This window comes from Panthera onca, chromosome A1 (genome assembly GCF_046562875.1).
Source record: "Panthera onca isolate mPanOnc1 chromosome A1, mPanOnc1 haplotype 2, whole genome shotgun sequence".
Taxonomy (NCBI): domain Eukaryota; kingdom Metazoa; phylum Chordata; class Mammalia; order Carnivora; family Felidae; genus Panthera; species Panthera onca.
In genome coordinates this window covers 238,997,894-239,014,715 of record NC_138339.1, presented here as the reverse complement: position 1 = coordinate 239,014,715, position 16,822 = coordinate 238,997,894, and the positions used below count along the sequence as shown (strand labels likewise).

General features: G+C 35.6%; 1 protein-coding gene across 7 annotated transcripts in view; it reads left to right on the top strand.

The window, feature by feature from the left end:
• The window catches only part of IFT88 (intraflagellar transport 88), a 131,086-nt gene that overhangs the window by 17,068 nt on the left and 97,196 nt on the right, over positions 1–16,822 (top strand). For 4 of the 7 annotated variants that reach the window (XM_060637581.3, XM_060637580.3, XM_060637586.3 and 1 more), the window contains 8 exons: positions 7,565–7,621; positions 8,756–8,809; positions 9,445–9,508; positions 10,248–10,317; positions 12,523–12,613; positions 14,202–14,306; positions 15,702–15,804; positions 16,653–16,767. In XM_060637581.3, coding sequence (XP_060493564.1) covers positions 7,565–7,621; positions 8,756–8,809; positions 9,445–9,508; positions 10,248–10,317; positions 12,523–12,613; positions 14,202–14,306; positions 15,702–15,804; positions 16,653–16,767 — 659 coding nt within the window. The remainder of the gene's footprint in view (positions 1–7,564; positions 7,622–8,755; positions 8,810–9,444; positions 9,509–10,247; positions 10,318–12,522; positions 12,614–14,201; positions 14,307–15,701; positions 15,805–16,652; positions 16,768–16,822) is intronic. The other 3 variants (XM_078448587.2, XM_078448737.2, XM_060637587.3) reach the window with 1 other exon arrangement.

The following is a 16,822-nucleotide window of genomic DNA, read 5'->3' as shown; positions in this document are numbered from 1 at the left end:
CACTATTGGTCTTTGTCCCTGCTTTAAATTTGAGTGTAAACTAAGGATTAAATGGAATTATAGCTATTAAAAAAACCAAAAAGACAAAAACAAACTCCCTGGTTGGGAGACCAGGGACATCAGGGAGTGTTGACAGGGGTTTGGGCCAGTCTTCTGGGGGGAGGGGTCTGTGGTGATGCATCTTACACAGCCTGACTACGAAATGCAGTTTTATAGGAGTGTGGGGGGCAAGGCTTAGTGTAGGAACGTTAAGTACCAAATGTCTGTGCTGTGCTGGTTCCTACAGGTGGCCCTATGTTTATGCCAACGGGCTAGGGAAGGAAATGGCAACAGCCGGTGTATTTGTTCCCAGAAGAGCCTCTCTGTGAGCACTGTCTCTCTGGAGTACACTCTGAGATGACTGAATAACCTCCCCACTGTGTGCCCCAGGCACCCTTCAGATCACTCTTTCCATGCCTCGTGTCCACAGGTTGTTTACCCGCCCTCTCTCCAAGAACAGCGCAGTGTCCTCCCGGCTCTATGCTAGCCAAGCCTGCTAACTTTTAAGACTCCGGCTTTAAGCCCTGCTGCTGCCAGAAGTCATGAAATTTGGCCCTTCTTGCTTTCCAAGCCAATTTCTATGGGAATTCGTTTTCCCCAAGCACTCCCCTCTGTGTTAGTCTGTCTCTTACCCTTCTCTGCCCCCACAGCTCCTTTCCCACAGCAGTGACCACTGTCCCTCCATCCCTCCATCCTCCCTTTCTCTCCCAAACTGCATCTCCACACTTCTGCCTTCTTTGATGTGGCCTCTTCCCTACCTTTAGTTGTGGAGCTTGTTCTGCTAGTTTTCAGGTCAGTTTCTGGAGTATTTAGGATGATTTGACAGTTATCTTGTGTTTGTGGGACAAAGCGAGCCTAGGGTCCTCTTACTCTGCCACCATCTTCCTGAATCCCTCCCCTTTGTAACCATTTTTAAATCATGGTTCAGTATGTTAAATATATTCTCATTCTTGTGAGACAGATCTCCAGGAGTTTTTTATCTCCCCAAACTGAAACTCTATACCGATTAAACAGAACTGTGCATTCTCCCTCTAGCCTGTGGCAGCTGTCTTTCTACCTTCTGCCTTTAGGAATTCAACTACTTTAGGTACCTCATATAAGTGGAATTCTGCAGTCTTTGTCTTTTTTGTGACTGGCTTAGTTCACTTAGCATAATGTCTTCAAGGTTCATCTGTGTTGTGGGATGTGACAGGATTTCCTTCCTTTTTAAGGCTAATAATCCTACGTGTGTATATCATACTGTGTTCCATGAACACGTGGGTACTCCTACCTCTGGGCTCTTATGAATAGTGCTGCTGTCAACATAGGTAGGCAGATGTGTCTTCGCAACCCTGTTTTTAGTTCTTCGGATGTATACCCAGAAGTCGGATTGCTGGTCCCACAGTAATTCTGTTTTGAATGTTTTGAGGAACCTCCATACTGTTTCCATAGCAGTTGCACCATTTTATAATCCTGCTAACAGTAACAGGGTTCCAGTTTCTCTGCATCCTCACTAACACTTACTTTCTATTGTTGTGATAGTAGCAGTTTTAATGGGCATGCAGTGATTCTTGATTTTGATTTCATTTCTCCTATGATTAGTGATGTTGAGTATCTTTTTGTAGGCTTCTTGGCCATTTGTATATCATCTTTGAGGAGATGTCTCTTCAAGTCCTTTGCCCATTTTTTAACTGGGTTATCCTGATTTTTTTGTTGTTGAGTTGTAGGTGTTGATATATTCTGGATATTAACCCCTTATCAGATATATGATTTGCACATTATTGTCTCCCATTTTGTAGTTTGCCTTTGCGTTCTGTTGATTATGTCCTTTGACGCACGAAATTTTTTAAGTTTGATGTAGCCCCATTTTTATAGCTTCACTTTTGTTGCCTGTGCTTTGGGCATCAATTCCAACAAATCATTGCTCTGTCCAACGTTATGAAATTTTTCCGCTATGCTTTCTGGGAGTTTTGTAGTTTTAGGTTTTATATTTAGACCTTTAATCCATTTTGAGTTAATTTTTTGTGTGTTGGCTCTAATTTCATCCTTTTGCAAGCAGATATCCAGCTTTCCCAGCACCATATGTTGGGGAGACTGACCTTTCCCTATTATGTGGTCTTTGCACGCTTATGGAAGATCACTTGACCATATGGAAGGTTTTTTTCCTGCACTTTTTATTCTGTCCCATTGGTCTGTTTGTGTTTATGCCAGTACCACACTGTTTACATATAGTAGCTTTGTAATCAAATGAATTTCAGGATGAATTTTCTATTTCTTAAAAAATGGACATTGATATTTTGGTAGCAATTGCATTGAATCTGTAGACTGCTTTGAGTAGTATTGACATCATAACAATAATTAAGTTTTCTAGTCCTTCAACATGGGATGACTTTTTTATTTGTGTCTTCTTTAGTTTCTTTCTGCAGTGTTTTGTAGCTTTCAGTATATCCAGTAAGTGAATTTTAAAGTATTTTAGATCAAAAAGTTTCTTTATACTCTTGAGAATATAAATATTATTAGTTATGTAAGGCATTGGAATATATTTACCTAAAATACTCATTGTTTAAAAAATATTTGCCTTTCTGATTTTTAAAGTTACATAAATATTGATCCTCCAAAACACTGGCGCTTAGTTTACAAATTACTCCTTCCTTGGATTAATGCCCTTCAGTTAGTTAATTAATGTTTTACCAATGCATAAATTGCTAGAGTGATTTTTTCAATAGTGTTATTAAAATTTATGTGTCATGCAAAGCATAGGCATCTGGCCTTCTGCAGTGCATGAAATCTGTCAAGCTTTTTTTTGTAGTTGAAAATAAACAAGGTTGGCACAAAGTAAAATAGCAAAGAACAGAAAGTTCTATCCCTAATGTTCTATGCCTAATATTCCTTTTTTTGAACTACTCTTCCCCACTTGCTCACTACTATATAGCAGTGGATCTCAGTCCTCTACAACTATCCCAAGGGACATTTGGCCTGGAGATATTTTTGGTCATAACAACTTGGGTGAGTGCCACTGGCATCTACTGGGTAGCAGGCAGAGATGCTGCTAAACATTATATAATTCACAGGGTACCCCCCCCCCCATAAAAATTATGTGGTGAAAGGTCAGTGGTACCAAAGTTGAGAAACTCTGATGTATAGCAACCTCTCTGCTTTACATGAAGTGTCCTTTTGCTTTCATCTTGCCTCACTTTGTTACTTTCTCTCTTTCCTCTCTGTCATGTGTATTATTAACAAAAATAAGTTATTAGTATTAAACAACCACTTACAGTGGAAATTATCTTGTGAGTAGCTTTCCCATCACATTTATGTAAGTGAATTTAGTGTAGTTCCCTGCAATGAGGTTTGCCAACTATACAGTTAGAGGACACAGAGGACTGTGTGCTCTACAAGACTATTTTCGCTTTTTTTTTTTTTCTCAAGTTTATTTATCTATTTCGAGAGCGAGAAAGAAAGCGTTCAGGAGGGAAAGGGGCAGAGAGAGAGAGAGAAAGTGCGAATCCCAAGCAGGCTCCCCGTGGTCAGCACAGAACCCGACACAGGGCTTGATCTAATGAACCATGAGATCATGACCTGAGCTGAAATCGAGTCAGATGCTTAACTGATTGAGCCACCCAGCCATCCCTGGACAATTCTCATTTCTGATACCAACTGCAAGTTTAGGGGATTCCCAAAACCACCTTCAGGTTCAATTATTCTTTGAAAGGGCTCACAGAACTCACTGAAGGCTATTATATTCATGACTTATTACAGGGGAAGGATACAGTTAAAATCTGCAAAGGAAAGTGACATATAGGACAGAGGCTGGGGGATCGAAACGTAGAACATCTGGTCATTCTTTTTGTGTGGAATCCTGCATGACATTAACTCCTCCTGGCCAATCTGTGTGATGACAGTACTTACGGAAAGAATATTGCCAACTAGGGAAGACCACTCACAACTTTGGTATCCAGGGTTTTTACTAGGACTCTATCACATATTGTTAACATGGCTGACGTTTAGTCTCCAGCCCCTTCTGGAAATTTGGACTAATACCTCTGGAAGTTAAAACTGATAATATGTTGTCCCAAAGCTCCCATCATAAATCACATTGTTCAGTTTTCTGGTGGCCAAAGCCCCTAGGCAAACAAAGAAATACATATCAGGCAGGACATTCCAAGGGCTTAGAGATCACTGCCAGTAGCCAAGAGCAGAGCCAGACCTCTCCTTGGATAAAATTAATTCTTGACTACACATTTCATAATCAGTGTTTTAATTTTAAGGTTACCTTCATCATGGAAAAAAAATCATATGTTCTTTCAGTAAGCTAATGACTAGGCTATAAGCTTTTTGAAGAAGCTGACTGTCTTATACAGTGTTCTTTTCTTCGCTACTGTAGCTGCTTCATAAGTCTTTATTCCATGACTTAGTAAATAAGCAAACATTTTCTTCAGTTAGTGATTTCAGGTATCAGACATCAAGTGATAATTTTACCATGCTGGCCTTTCAGTGATGTTTAGAAGTGACGTTAGGGATCCTTATTTTATAGATGAGAAAACTGAAGCCTAGAGAGGCCAAGAGTCTCACAGCTAGCCATAGCTGGCTTAGAGATTAAGTCTCTTGACCTCCTATTGAATGGTATTTTCATCACAGTCTACTTATTATGTTAAACAGAGAGAAATTGTATAACTTCTATGTGAAAGGTATTAGTTTACTCGTGGGATAAAATTCTAACTAGTTCCAAAGGACTTTATAATCTTAGGGAGGGAAATAAAATGGATACATATGTTCAAAGCATCATGTAATAAGCATTGTACAAAAAAAAGTGCAAATTGCTATGGGATGTCAAAGAGATTATTTGTCACTAGTTGGGACAATCAGACAAGGATGCTTAGAATTTAAATTTACAGTTGAATATTAAAGGGTATTTACAATTAAGACTGATCTTAAGATATGGGAGGAAAGGCATTGCAGATGAGGGTGTAAAGCAAATAAAGGAAGAGACTGTTGAATCTACTCTATCTGAAGAGATCAATCTTATGCTTAAAAAAAAAAAGAACATGGATTTAGTCATTAGTAAGTAGTTAGAAGAATAATAGTCTCTTTCCTTCAGTTTGTTCTCATGGAAAAAATTGCTGAGACCCATATCCTTTCTTTTCAGCATTTTCTAAGATATGTCAGGTCAAGTTTGTTAATGATTGTGTTTAAGAGTTCTGTATTTTTACTGATTTTGGGGGTTGGGGAGGCTACTAGTTCTATTAGAAAGATGTCAAAATTTACACTATGTGGATTTATTTCTTTTTTTAGGGTTTTGCTTTATTTGGAGAAAAAATATTTAGAATTATTATATTTTCAGTATAAATTGAGCCTTTTATTGTTTTTGAAATATCCTATCTCTAGTAATACTGTTTGTCTCTTTTGCCAAATATTAATATGGCTACTCAAGCTCTTTTTTATCTAGCATTTGCATGATATGTCTTTCCCATCTCTTTGCTTTCAACTTTTCCATCCATATATTTAAGATGTATTTCTCATTAGCAGAATGTAACTGAGTTCTGTTTTTGAAATGCAGTCTGAGAATCTTAGTCTTTTAGTGAAGTATTTAGTCCATTTATATTTAATGAAATTACTGATGTGGTTTTAATTTATTGTTTTATTTGCTTTTTGTTTTTTCCTGCCTCTTTTATATATCATCTCTCTCATTTCTTGCCTTCTTTTGTTTGTTTTTTATTATTCCATTTCCCCCCAATGTTATCTTGGGAATTTACATTCTTTAACCATTCTTTTAGTGTTTTCCTAAAGATTACACTACTTATCTTCAAATTATTAAAATCTAATATAACTTTGTATTTTACTACTTCCTAGACAATGCCAGAATTTTACACTTTTTAGCAATTTTTCAGTTCTGTAATTTCTATTTATTCCTTTTTTATAGTTTCCAATTCTCTGCTGAAATTGTGTCTTATCTTTTAATTCATTGATCATATTAAGAAGCATAGTTATGTTAAAGTCTGTATCTGACATTTCCATTATATATATCCTTTTCTGAGTTTTTGTTCTTTTGTTCTCTTGGCTTTTAGTTAGGTAGTCTTGCCTCCTGTAAGTCTGGTTGTTTTTTGTTGTTGTTTTTAAGATTTTATTTTTAAGTAGTCTCTATATCTAACACAGGGCTTAAACTCACAACCCTGAGAGCTGCACACTCCACTCACTCAGCCAGCCAGGCTCCCCTGTCTGGTTGTTTTTGATTCAGTGCCAGGCAGTGTAAATGAAAAAATTCAGAGATAATTCAAGGCTGTATGTCTGAGCTGTCCAGTATGATAACTACTAGCTACATGTGGCTATTTACATTTAAATGATTTAAAATAAAATATAAAAATTCAGATCCTTATTATACCAAACACATTTCGAATGCTCAACAGCCACATGTGGCTAATAGCTATCTTATCAGACAGGGCAGATATAGAACATTTTCATCACTATAGGAAAGTTCTGTTGGATAGCACAGCTCTAGATGATCTTATCTTTCATTAGAGAATTTACTTTTGCATATAGCCCTAGAGGCACTAGGAGTGCTGGCTCACCCTAATTCAGTTAAGTTTGGGATGATTCTAAGTTGGACGTCAGTGTTTATGAGAGGTAGTGTACTTCTCATTTACTTTTCAGTTGTAGAGTGTAGCCTTTTGAGGTCACAGTCTGAAGCCTGGAGGATTACCAGGGCTCCAGTGTTTTATCTCTTCAGACCTGTAAGTCTGTGGAGAGCTGTGTTCAGCTTCTCAGCCATGCCTCTGAATTAAGCAGATGCCTGTTGGAGAAAAGCAGGCTTAAATGCAGGAGTACCTCTCAAGCCTTCCCTTTTCCTTATCTTGGGACCTTGTAATTTTTCACTTCCTTCTTGGTTTTCTAATGTATTCAAATTGATTTTTCCTAAAAATATTTTTGTCCCCTGCTTTTTTAGTTGTTCTTATTGGGAAAGTTGTTTAAAACACAGTCCATCATAGCCAGAAGTAGAGCTCTTCTACTAACGATGTTTTAACCAAATACTTCAAACAAATATGCTTAACAACTAACATGCATAGAACATTTCCACCTACATGGCCCTATTTGATTCCAAGTATAATTTTGTGATCAAGATATCCTTATTTCAGAGATAAGAAAATTTAGCTTCATAAAGATACGAATAAAAACAGCTGGTAGTAGGAGAGCTGAGAATCAAACCCAGATCCTCTGATGCCAAGTCGTATGTATTTTGTTAGGCCTAGTGGCTGGCAGTAATAAGTATGCATAATGAATGATAGATACAACCATGAACACTAATCTTTCGCGTTGGTGCCTCAGGTCATTCTAAAGCCCCCTTTTTCCTTTAAAATGAATTCTAGAATAAGTCTCCCTCTTAATACTTTAAAATACCTAGGCCCCTTAATATTTAGGATAATTAAAGGGAAGTTATCCTAAATATTATATACTACTTCTTTACTGATGAGTCTGTATTTCCCATTGCTTTTTTAGTTTTCAATTGTGTAGCTTAATCTGAATTCCATTAATTATGTCTTTTTTCCTCCCCAAGATAACTGCTAAAATACCAAGCACAGCAGTTACTAGACCTGTAGCTACTGGATATGGGGTAGGTTTTCTTAAGCTAAAAATATTAAGGTGCTTTTTCTCATCCGTAAGTTGACTTTAGGCACTTCTACATAATTTTGGCTATCTTTTCAGTCCATGACCCAGGTATGTTTTCCATTTCGGATAGTTACAAACATTGTGAAAGTCTAATTTGATTAATAGCTTTACTATCTAGTCATTTTGATTGTAAATTTATCAGAAAATATTTTCTTATCATTTCTTATTTGTAAACCTTATGTTTATTGATTGACTTCCTTTCATTTTCTGTGTAATATTACCAAGTCTCGTGTATTCCATTCATATTTTATGTGGAGTTAAGTGTTATATAAATGTAATGATGTTTATAATTTTTTTAAACCTACCAATTAATACATGAAAAACATGAAGTTTGAAAAAAACTTCAGAAGCATATATTTGGGTCTTTTATTTGAGATTTTCAGAGGAAAGATGGTATATAAAAATCCATAAAGGAAAATTTTTAGGTCTTGCCCAAATTTGGATGTTAGCATACATGCAATAAAAGGGGAATGGGAGAAAAATGGAAGAATGAGGTGGAATAGCATTTCCTAGTCCTTATTGTAATATTTCTTAGGGGTCAGAAAAATGGTTTTAGTACCTAGCTAGAGGTCCAGGAAACTTGACTTTATACTGTTCCTCTAGATGAATAGGGAAAGCAGTCACACACATAATGTAAGTGTGTGTCAAATGAAACATGCTCTTATTAATCAGCCTAAGCATGTATTACTCATAAATTTGATTTTTTTTTTGGTGGTGTTTTAGAACAGGAGACTGCAAACCTTTTCCGTGAAGAGCCAGGCAATTTAGGCTTTGCGGGTCAGATAGTCCCTATTGCAGTTACCAGCCTCTGTGTTTGTAGTGCGGAAGCCGCCGTAGACAGTGTGCAGACCAGTGGGGTGTAGCTGTATTTCAGGCTGAGGGTTGTGCTTCACGGAAGCTTGTTTTAGACTTTTATTGTTTAATCTTATATCTTCAGGTTATAAATGGAAAAAATTAAGTTTACTTGCCAATAGAATGAGGAAAAAAAATTATGAAGGAAACTTTTATAACTTGGTTTTTATAAAATTAAATGTAGATATTTTTTGGAACCATTTTAATTTAGTTTTCTGTTTACTAGTCCAAGACATCCCTGGCATCATCGATGGGAAGACCAATGACAGGGGCTATTCAGGTATCTCTGTCATGTGCTTGTTCATTTTGGGCCTCTCTTATGACTTAGAATATTCTTACCAACTTTTTTTTATTACATTATTTTAAAATGTTAAAGAAAGTGTTTCTTACATAATGACCCGGATTCTTTAAATTATGGGCTAAAGGTTGGCCTCTTCAAAATCTTTGGAGGTAAAATCTCTTTGGATTTACTCAGGTCTCAAATGAAATTCCACTGGGGAGTGGACATAGGACTGATAATTGGCTTGTGTGGTAACTCTGGGTCCCATTTTTCCTATGCTATCACTTAACAACAATTCCTGAAATTTCTCTCATAGGCATATAGGAGGCCAACAAAAGTAGAGGAGTAGCCAGCTGATAACCTGTATAACTTACATAAGATCCTACATAAAAATCCATGAGTATTTCTTTTCAAACTAGGAGTAAGCCCAGTTAAAGCAAGGAATTGAAATGTTGTAGAGGAAAGGCAAAATAGAGACAGGACTGACATGGATAGGCAGAGGGGAGGAATAAGCAGGTAGTAATGAAAAAATCTTAAAAATTAAGACTACTTTAATGTATGTACTTGTGCAGAACTACAAATAAGAGGTAAATCTTATTTAAGAATACTTTTTAAATGACTGTTTTTCTTTCAAGGATGGAGTTACTAGACCAATGACAGCAGTGAGAGCAGCTGGTTTTACCAAAGCAGCTGTAAGAGGTTTGTTACATGATCTCTTCTAATAATTGTTTTCAGGTATTTTCACTTTGTTATTTTCTATGTGTAAACGTTACTACCGTTTTAAAGGAAGCCTGACATACCGTTGATTGCAAGGTGTGTCATTCTTCAGTACCATTAAGAAAGGAAAGGGGTAATGAAAATGTTCTGCATCTTAATTGGAAGAGTGGTTATACTGGCATGGGATTTGTCAAAATGTACTGAATTGTACATCAAAATATGTGCATTTTTTTAAAAACTAAAAAGTGTATAAGTTATTTTATATAAGTTAGAGCTCAGTTAAAAAATCGTAGGTGAAAACAATGCTTAAAGATGTAAGTTAAGTCATAATTTAAAAATGAAATTATTATGAAAAAATTAATGTATAGTATACCAACAGAGAAAATTAAGAACCCAATAGCAAGTCATTACTCACATGATTGATAATTCAGAGCTCACAAGAGGATAGATTACTGTAGGGGAGAAGTGAACACTGACAAGTGTTCGCTCATTTTTGTTTTCACATTTTATTCACATGGTTTTATGTATATAAAAAAATCTCACCAATTTCTTGATACATAAAATACTTACATAGGCATAATAAAATGTCCTGGCCATTTAATAAATAGGTAACTTAAACCATTTAATAAATAGGTAGATTAAATAACTGGTGCAAGTTTTTATGTTTTCTTCAATTATGCTGTGTCACAAGTTCACTATGAACTCTTGAATTGTGTCTCAGGCTCTGCATTTGACCCCCTTGGTCAGTCAAGGGGCCCTGCTCCTCCTTTGGAAGCCAAAAATGAAGATAGGTATGTAAATCGTTATGCTGTTGTTTTATTGTTGTTGTTGCATATTTTTAATTTTTATTTTCCAAATACGTAATTCTCAGTTATTTTAAAAGTTCTTGTCAGAAGCACCCCTATGTTTATGGCAGCATTGTTTTTAACAGCCAAGATGTGGAAGCAGCCCATAATCGTAGCTCTTAAGCTCAGTATTTGGGCTGTTGAATAAATTACACAATTTCTCTTTTTCACTAACAAGGAGCCTCTACAGAAAATATGTTCACTTTCTATCCTAGTTAATAACAACATGTTTGCTAATAAAAGTATGTTAGTTTATTTAAATAGCAGGTCATTTAGGATCCTTTCAGCTGCCAACAACAGAATACGTATCAGAAAAATACACACACAATAAGAATGTTTAGTGTGTAATAGGAAGTCTGGAGGAAGGGCATTTGTAGGTGTGGTTAATTTCACTGCTCAGTAACATCACGCCTGGTTCAGCTTCTGTGTGATTCCCTTGGCCGTTTTCAAGAGCTTGCCCATCCTGTCATGCCTCAAGAGCCCCGAGAGTTCAAAATCTACATGTAGTTAATAATGCCTAGAGTCAGAAAGTTCCCAGTCTTGGATCCCTTTTAAAAAGCAAAGAAAATCTTCCCGGGAGTCCCCGACCCCAAGTAAACCTGTCTTCATTTCTCACTGGTCAGAAGTGCATCACGTGCACATGACTGAACCAAACATTTGGTAAGAGAATGAGCCTCTTGTTGACTAGCTGAGATCCTGTATGCAAGGAGGAAGGCTGGTGGTAGGTTCTGGTGTGAGTAGGTATCTAGCAGTGTGCATGTAGAGTTCATTTTCCTGGCATTTAATAGGACAGAGTAGTTACTTTTAGTGTCTTCATACAGTTCTCTTACAGGTTTTTCACTTTAAATTTTTATTTTCATATTTTAGGCTTAATAATCTATAAGCAACATTTATTAGACATTTATTAAGAGTGTTTCAGAATAGATAACAGAGTTCTGTACTTCGTTGTAACCTTTATAAAACCACATCTCTTATGCTCATTGCTCCGAATTTTGTAGATTTTTAGTAAACTAATAAAATTTTTATCCTACCTGACTAAATTTATTTTTATTTTTAATTTTTTTAATGTTTGTTTATTCTTGAGAGAGACAGAGCGTGAGGGGAGAGGCAGAGTGAGAGAGAGACACACAGAATCTGAAGCAGGCACAGGCTCTGAGCTGTCAGCACAGAGCCTGACGTGTTGTTCAAACTCACAGATTGTGAGATCGTGACCTGAGTCAGACACTTAAGCAAGTGAGCCACCCAGGCGCCCTTACCTGACTGAATTTATAGTCAGATTCGACCAAAGAATATGATTCTATAGACAAAGCTATACTATTAAACTTATTCCTGTATTTTTTTTTAAGTCCATTTGTAGAGAATTAAGTGAACTACCGTGTATTTGGAAATATTCATAGTAAAATTTTATTTAGGCACTAATGTGCTTTCAGAGTATTGTGATATTTTGCTGGATGAAAGTGGTAGCAAAATGACATTAGTGTTATTTTTGAAATTATTTGGGAGTACTGTGTTTGCTACAGTGGAGTCAGAATTTTTAAACTTCTTCCCATTGTTGGAAATATTCTCTAGAATTCCTATCTGGTAGTAGTCAATAATCATCATGATCATCGTCTCTTTTATGGGGGCTTCAGTTTTCCTCACCTTAAGATAAAGTTTTCATTTGTCATAGGATCCGAAGAAAGGATCCACTTTCTTTTAGGGATGATACTGTAATCTCATGGGTCTTTGAATGACCTTATTTGGGTTTAAATCCTAGCTCTGTAAACTAGCTGTGTGATTTTGGACATAATACTTAACTTTCTAAACCTCAGTTTCCTTCTCAGTAAAATGAGAATAATGATAGTATTTATATCAAATGTTATTGTGAGGATTAAATGACATAATTAGGGAAAAGCATCTGGTTTAGTGTTAAATTACTAATTACTGTGCTCAGTGTGTATTTTTATTAACTAAAATATGTTATTTTTGCTGTTATCATTATATAATTACTAAAAACTGTTCATTTGCTTTTTAACGCTATTTATACATTTATCTTATCTGTGACCTATTCTTATAAAAGCGCAAAATGGACAATGTTATAAGTACATTAAATTTTAGTTTATATTATTAGTGCTTGAATGAATCAAAGTACACCTGCTTTTTCTTTAATAGTCCAGAAGAAAAGATTAGACAATTAGAGAAGAAAGTAAATGAATTGGTAGAAGAAAGCTGTATTGCCAACAGTTGTGGAGACTTAAAATTGGTAAGTTCATAAACTCCTAGGACTCGAGACGATGAAGTGTGCGTATATATGTGTGTGTACTTTTATATACGCACAAATACAAGCACATGTACAGGTTTCCCCCACTATCCGAAAGTAGAGCGAAACCTTTCATAAGTCGAAATGGCATCAAGGAAGCGATTGCCATTAATTTACACTGAAAATGTTTTGAGCTTTCCCAGGCCCCAAAACTAACCTCTTTTAGGCTTTTCTGATACCTTAGGACACATCTTGCCAACCGATGCACAGACTAAATCAAGGTCAAACACAGATGCTCACAGATAGGTCAGAGCTCTGGTGGCTTGATGCTGAGATGCCCAGGGTAGCTTCCTGAAGGGAGCGTGGGGTGGCTACTCTCGCTGCTGGGGGTGTGTATCGCCTCTGAAGGGTTTGGTGCAAAACGGACGTTGCTTCACTTCTTTTCTTCGTAAAAGCCAAAATCCTCTTCAGGTTTCTTTTAGTTAGCGAAAACAGGTACTAATGTAGGTCTTTTGTTAAAGCAGAATGGCGTCATGCAACCTTTTGAAAAGCGGGGGATACCCGAACAGATAAACATGTTTGTCTTGCTGTTGACTGGCTTAGAGTTTTTACTGAAGCAGTTATTTTGAAAACGTAGGCAACTGCTTCATACATAAGCTCTGATGTCAGAAATAGTTGATTGATTTTATAATTTGTGATATTGGTCATTTCAATAGGAAACAAAATTCTAATGGATCAATTGATTGAAATTGGCAGCCTGATGGACTGTTGGGTTAGACTCAGCCTGCCGAAAGGCGTAGCTACCATGGTCCACATGCAGTACTAAGGGCTGTTTTCTTATTTAAAGCCTCACTACCCTAAAATATTTTTTCCTATGTAAACTGCTGCAAAATCATAGTTTGCTTTGCAGAATTCTGTTTTTTTGTGTTTTTTTAAAATTAAATACTTTCTCTTAATTTGCTTTGTTCTCATTATTTTGATTGTCATACTATATAAATGTAATTTCTGTGAGTTATTAGATTAATGAATACCATTAGAAAGAATTATTCATATAAAAGCTGTTTTTATTGCTCATAGAACCGGTACTTTTTTATCTAGCTCTAAAATAAAATCCCACGGTGAGTTAATCTGTCTGTGGTTGTCTCTAGGGGAAATTAACAAAAGGTTCTTGGCATTCTGAGCAGGACATAAAAGCCAGACTAAGCATCTGTTGTAATATTGAGTAGCATTTATTCTATTGCATGAGATGGAATTAAAATACCCAAAGTTTCAGGATTGGGAGGGAAAAGGAAGGAAATAGGTTGTCAAATCTAAATGGTGGTGGAAGGGATGGTGATAAACTTGACTTGGGGCTAATAAACTCTCCATTTTATCTGTCACATACTTCTTTGGAGGGCAGAAGGGAAGATACATGACATTTTTATTATGGTGAGCTCCACTTTAAGCAAATACTCTGGGTTCTTTTGTTTTCAAAAGAGTACAGCAGGGCCTCCAGTACACAAATCCCAGTTTTGTGCAGACACCTCCCAAATGCATAAAATGCTCATAATGAATGCTTAAAGGAATTGACAAAGTATCAACTTGATTTCAGGCCTTAGAAAAGGCAAAAGATGCAGGAAGAAAGGAGAGAATCTTGGTGAGACAACGAGAACAAGTTACAACTCCAGAAAATATCAATTTGGATTTAACTTACTCAGTAAGTATGAGAAATACCTATTGAGTGAAATTATTTTGGCTAGGATTTGTAGATTCCAAAAGTCTTTTTCCTTTTGTCTTTAGGTTTTTTTTTTCCCCCTGTGTTTTAAATCTTATTGGACCTCAGGTGCCCAGAATTAGATTAATAGTAATCTTTATAAAGTTCATGAGGCACTCTTACTCTTGTCTTAGGTTTGTGCAAAGATCTTTTTTTTAAATTTATTTAGTTAATTAGTTGTTTTTAATAACTTAGTACCCACAGGCTTACCACCCAATGACTCTATTTCTGGAAGATTGCTAATATTTATGCTCTGTATTTAGTGTGGCTATTTTAATGAGATTTTAATGTGGACTTTTGGTCTATGATTCTTAAGAACTTCCAACTAGGCAAATAATACAATGTTCTGTGAGGGTAGTGAAAAACAACAAAAACTAATTTCTTACAAGATTAAAAAAAAATTTTTTTTAATGTTTACTTTTTGAGAGAGAGCGAGAGAGAGAGAGAATGTGAATGGGGGAGAGACAGAGAGAGAGAGAGAGAGAGAGAGACACAGAATCTGAAGCAAGCTCCAGACTCTGGGCTGTCAGCACAGAGCCTGATGCGGGGCTCGAACCCACGAACCGTGAGATCATGACCTGAGCCAAAGTCAGATGCTTAACTGACTGAGCCACCCAGGTACCCCAAGATTTTTTTAATTCTTAAAAGACTTCCTTGATGTTTATACCACTATTTTAAAAGGGTGTATTTTTAGTGGGAAAAATGTTCATTTGCCAAACATATGAAAAAAAAGGACATTTGAAACTGAATAGGAATTTTTAGATGTTCGTTCTTGATAGCTAATATTTTTAAATTTCATGAAATCTTTAGATGGGGGAGTAATTTCTAGTGATTTTTTTTTACCTGTGGGAAAATAATTTTATGTAACTTAGTGACTTAAATTATAATTTTGCATACAGAGAAATACTTTTTACAGTTTTGCATATAAAGAAGTGCACAAACGAAGGTTTAAGATATTTCCACATAATGTTTAATTTTTATTTACGAAGAAAATTTGGCTCAATACTTTGCTTATTCCCTTTATTACCAGCAACATTAACAAAACATGTTTATTCTTTGTAGGTCTTCCTGAGATTAATGGATGGCAAATACTACCTAAATTGGAAAGAATACTTAGAAAATTAAGGTGCAGTTTGGAGGACAGCTATGCTTATCTTAATGTGCTCGTTCATTTGGAATGCAAGATATTTCTCTGTATGCTTTACTTCCTCACTAGTGGAGTATCTTGATATAGGCATCTAGTTTTGTTAGGTATAGGATGTTAATCTCTTAAAAGATTATAGGCAAAAGGGCCTAAAATGGTCATTATGTGTCTTTTTGCCTTGTTTTTTTCCTTAGGTTCTTTTCAACTTGGCCAGTCAATATTCAGCGAATGAAATGTATGCTGAAGCACTAAATACATACCAAGTTATAGTGAAAAATAAGATGTTTAGCAATGCAGGTGGGTGTATATAGTCAGTTTGCCCAATAAATTTAGTTCTTTTTCTTTTGAGTTTGTCGAAGTGATTTCTGCACCCAACATGGGGCTCAAACTCACAACCTCGAGATCAAAAGTCATGTGCTGCACTGACTGAGCCAGTCAGGCACCCCAAATACAGTTTTTTTGTAGTGTTAATTTATATTTCCCCACTTTATGTTTCCTTATATAATCTATGCTCTAAACAAATTTGTGTTTATAAAGAAGTGTCCTACTTAAAGATACTACTTATATGAAAATCTACATAATCTACATAAATACAAATGAAGAAATACAGTTAGTATGAGATAGATTGCCTAATAGTAAACAAAAAATATATTCTGTCATCACAGGTAGAATGAGCCAGGGCAATCCCATCAAACATGCTTTCACTTATAAATTCACTTATAAATAAATTTCACAAGAGACTATAGTTTAGTAGCATATATGTGTAATTTTTTGGTAGTTGTATTAAAGTTATCAGAATATCAGAATATCATTTTCTTTAATATATTAAAATGTGTGTGGCATTATTGAGTTTAATTTTAAAATCCCATTTTTTACAAAATAACACAATTCCCAGTTTTACAATGTAAATCACTTGTTCTCCAGCCATATTTTCAGGGCTCCATCTGTCTTAAGTTCCATTTCCTCACAGAAGATTGGTGTGTAGGTATACGAAAATAGTGTAACTATTTTAAAGTGAGAATTTTAGGTAGTGTCTGAAGCTTCATAACTTGAGAAAAACTTCAAAGAACATGAATTAAGGTCACCTTAAATAGAGAAAAAATTAAGAAAATAGAATATTATATATTCATTATTTTTTTAATTAGGAAGATTGAAAGTGAATATGGGAAATATTTATTTAAAGCAAAGAAATTATTCCAAAGCCATTAAATTCTACCGAATGGCACTAGATCAAATTCCAAGCGTCCATAAAGAAATGAGGTAAGTTTACATAGTGATGACTTGGTGAAATTTAAGTGTTATTTTCAGAAACAAG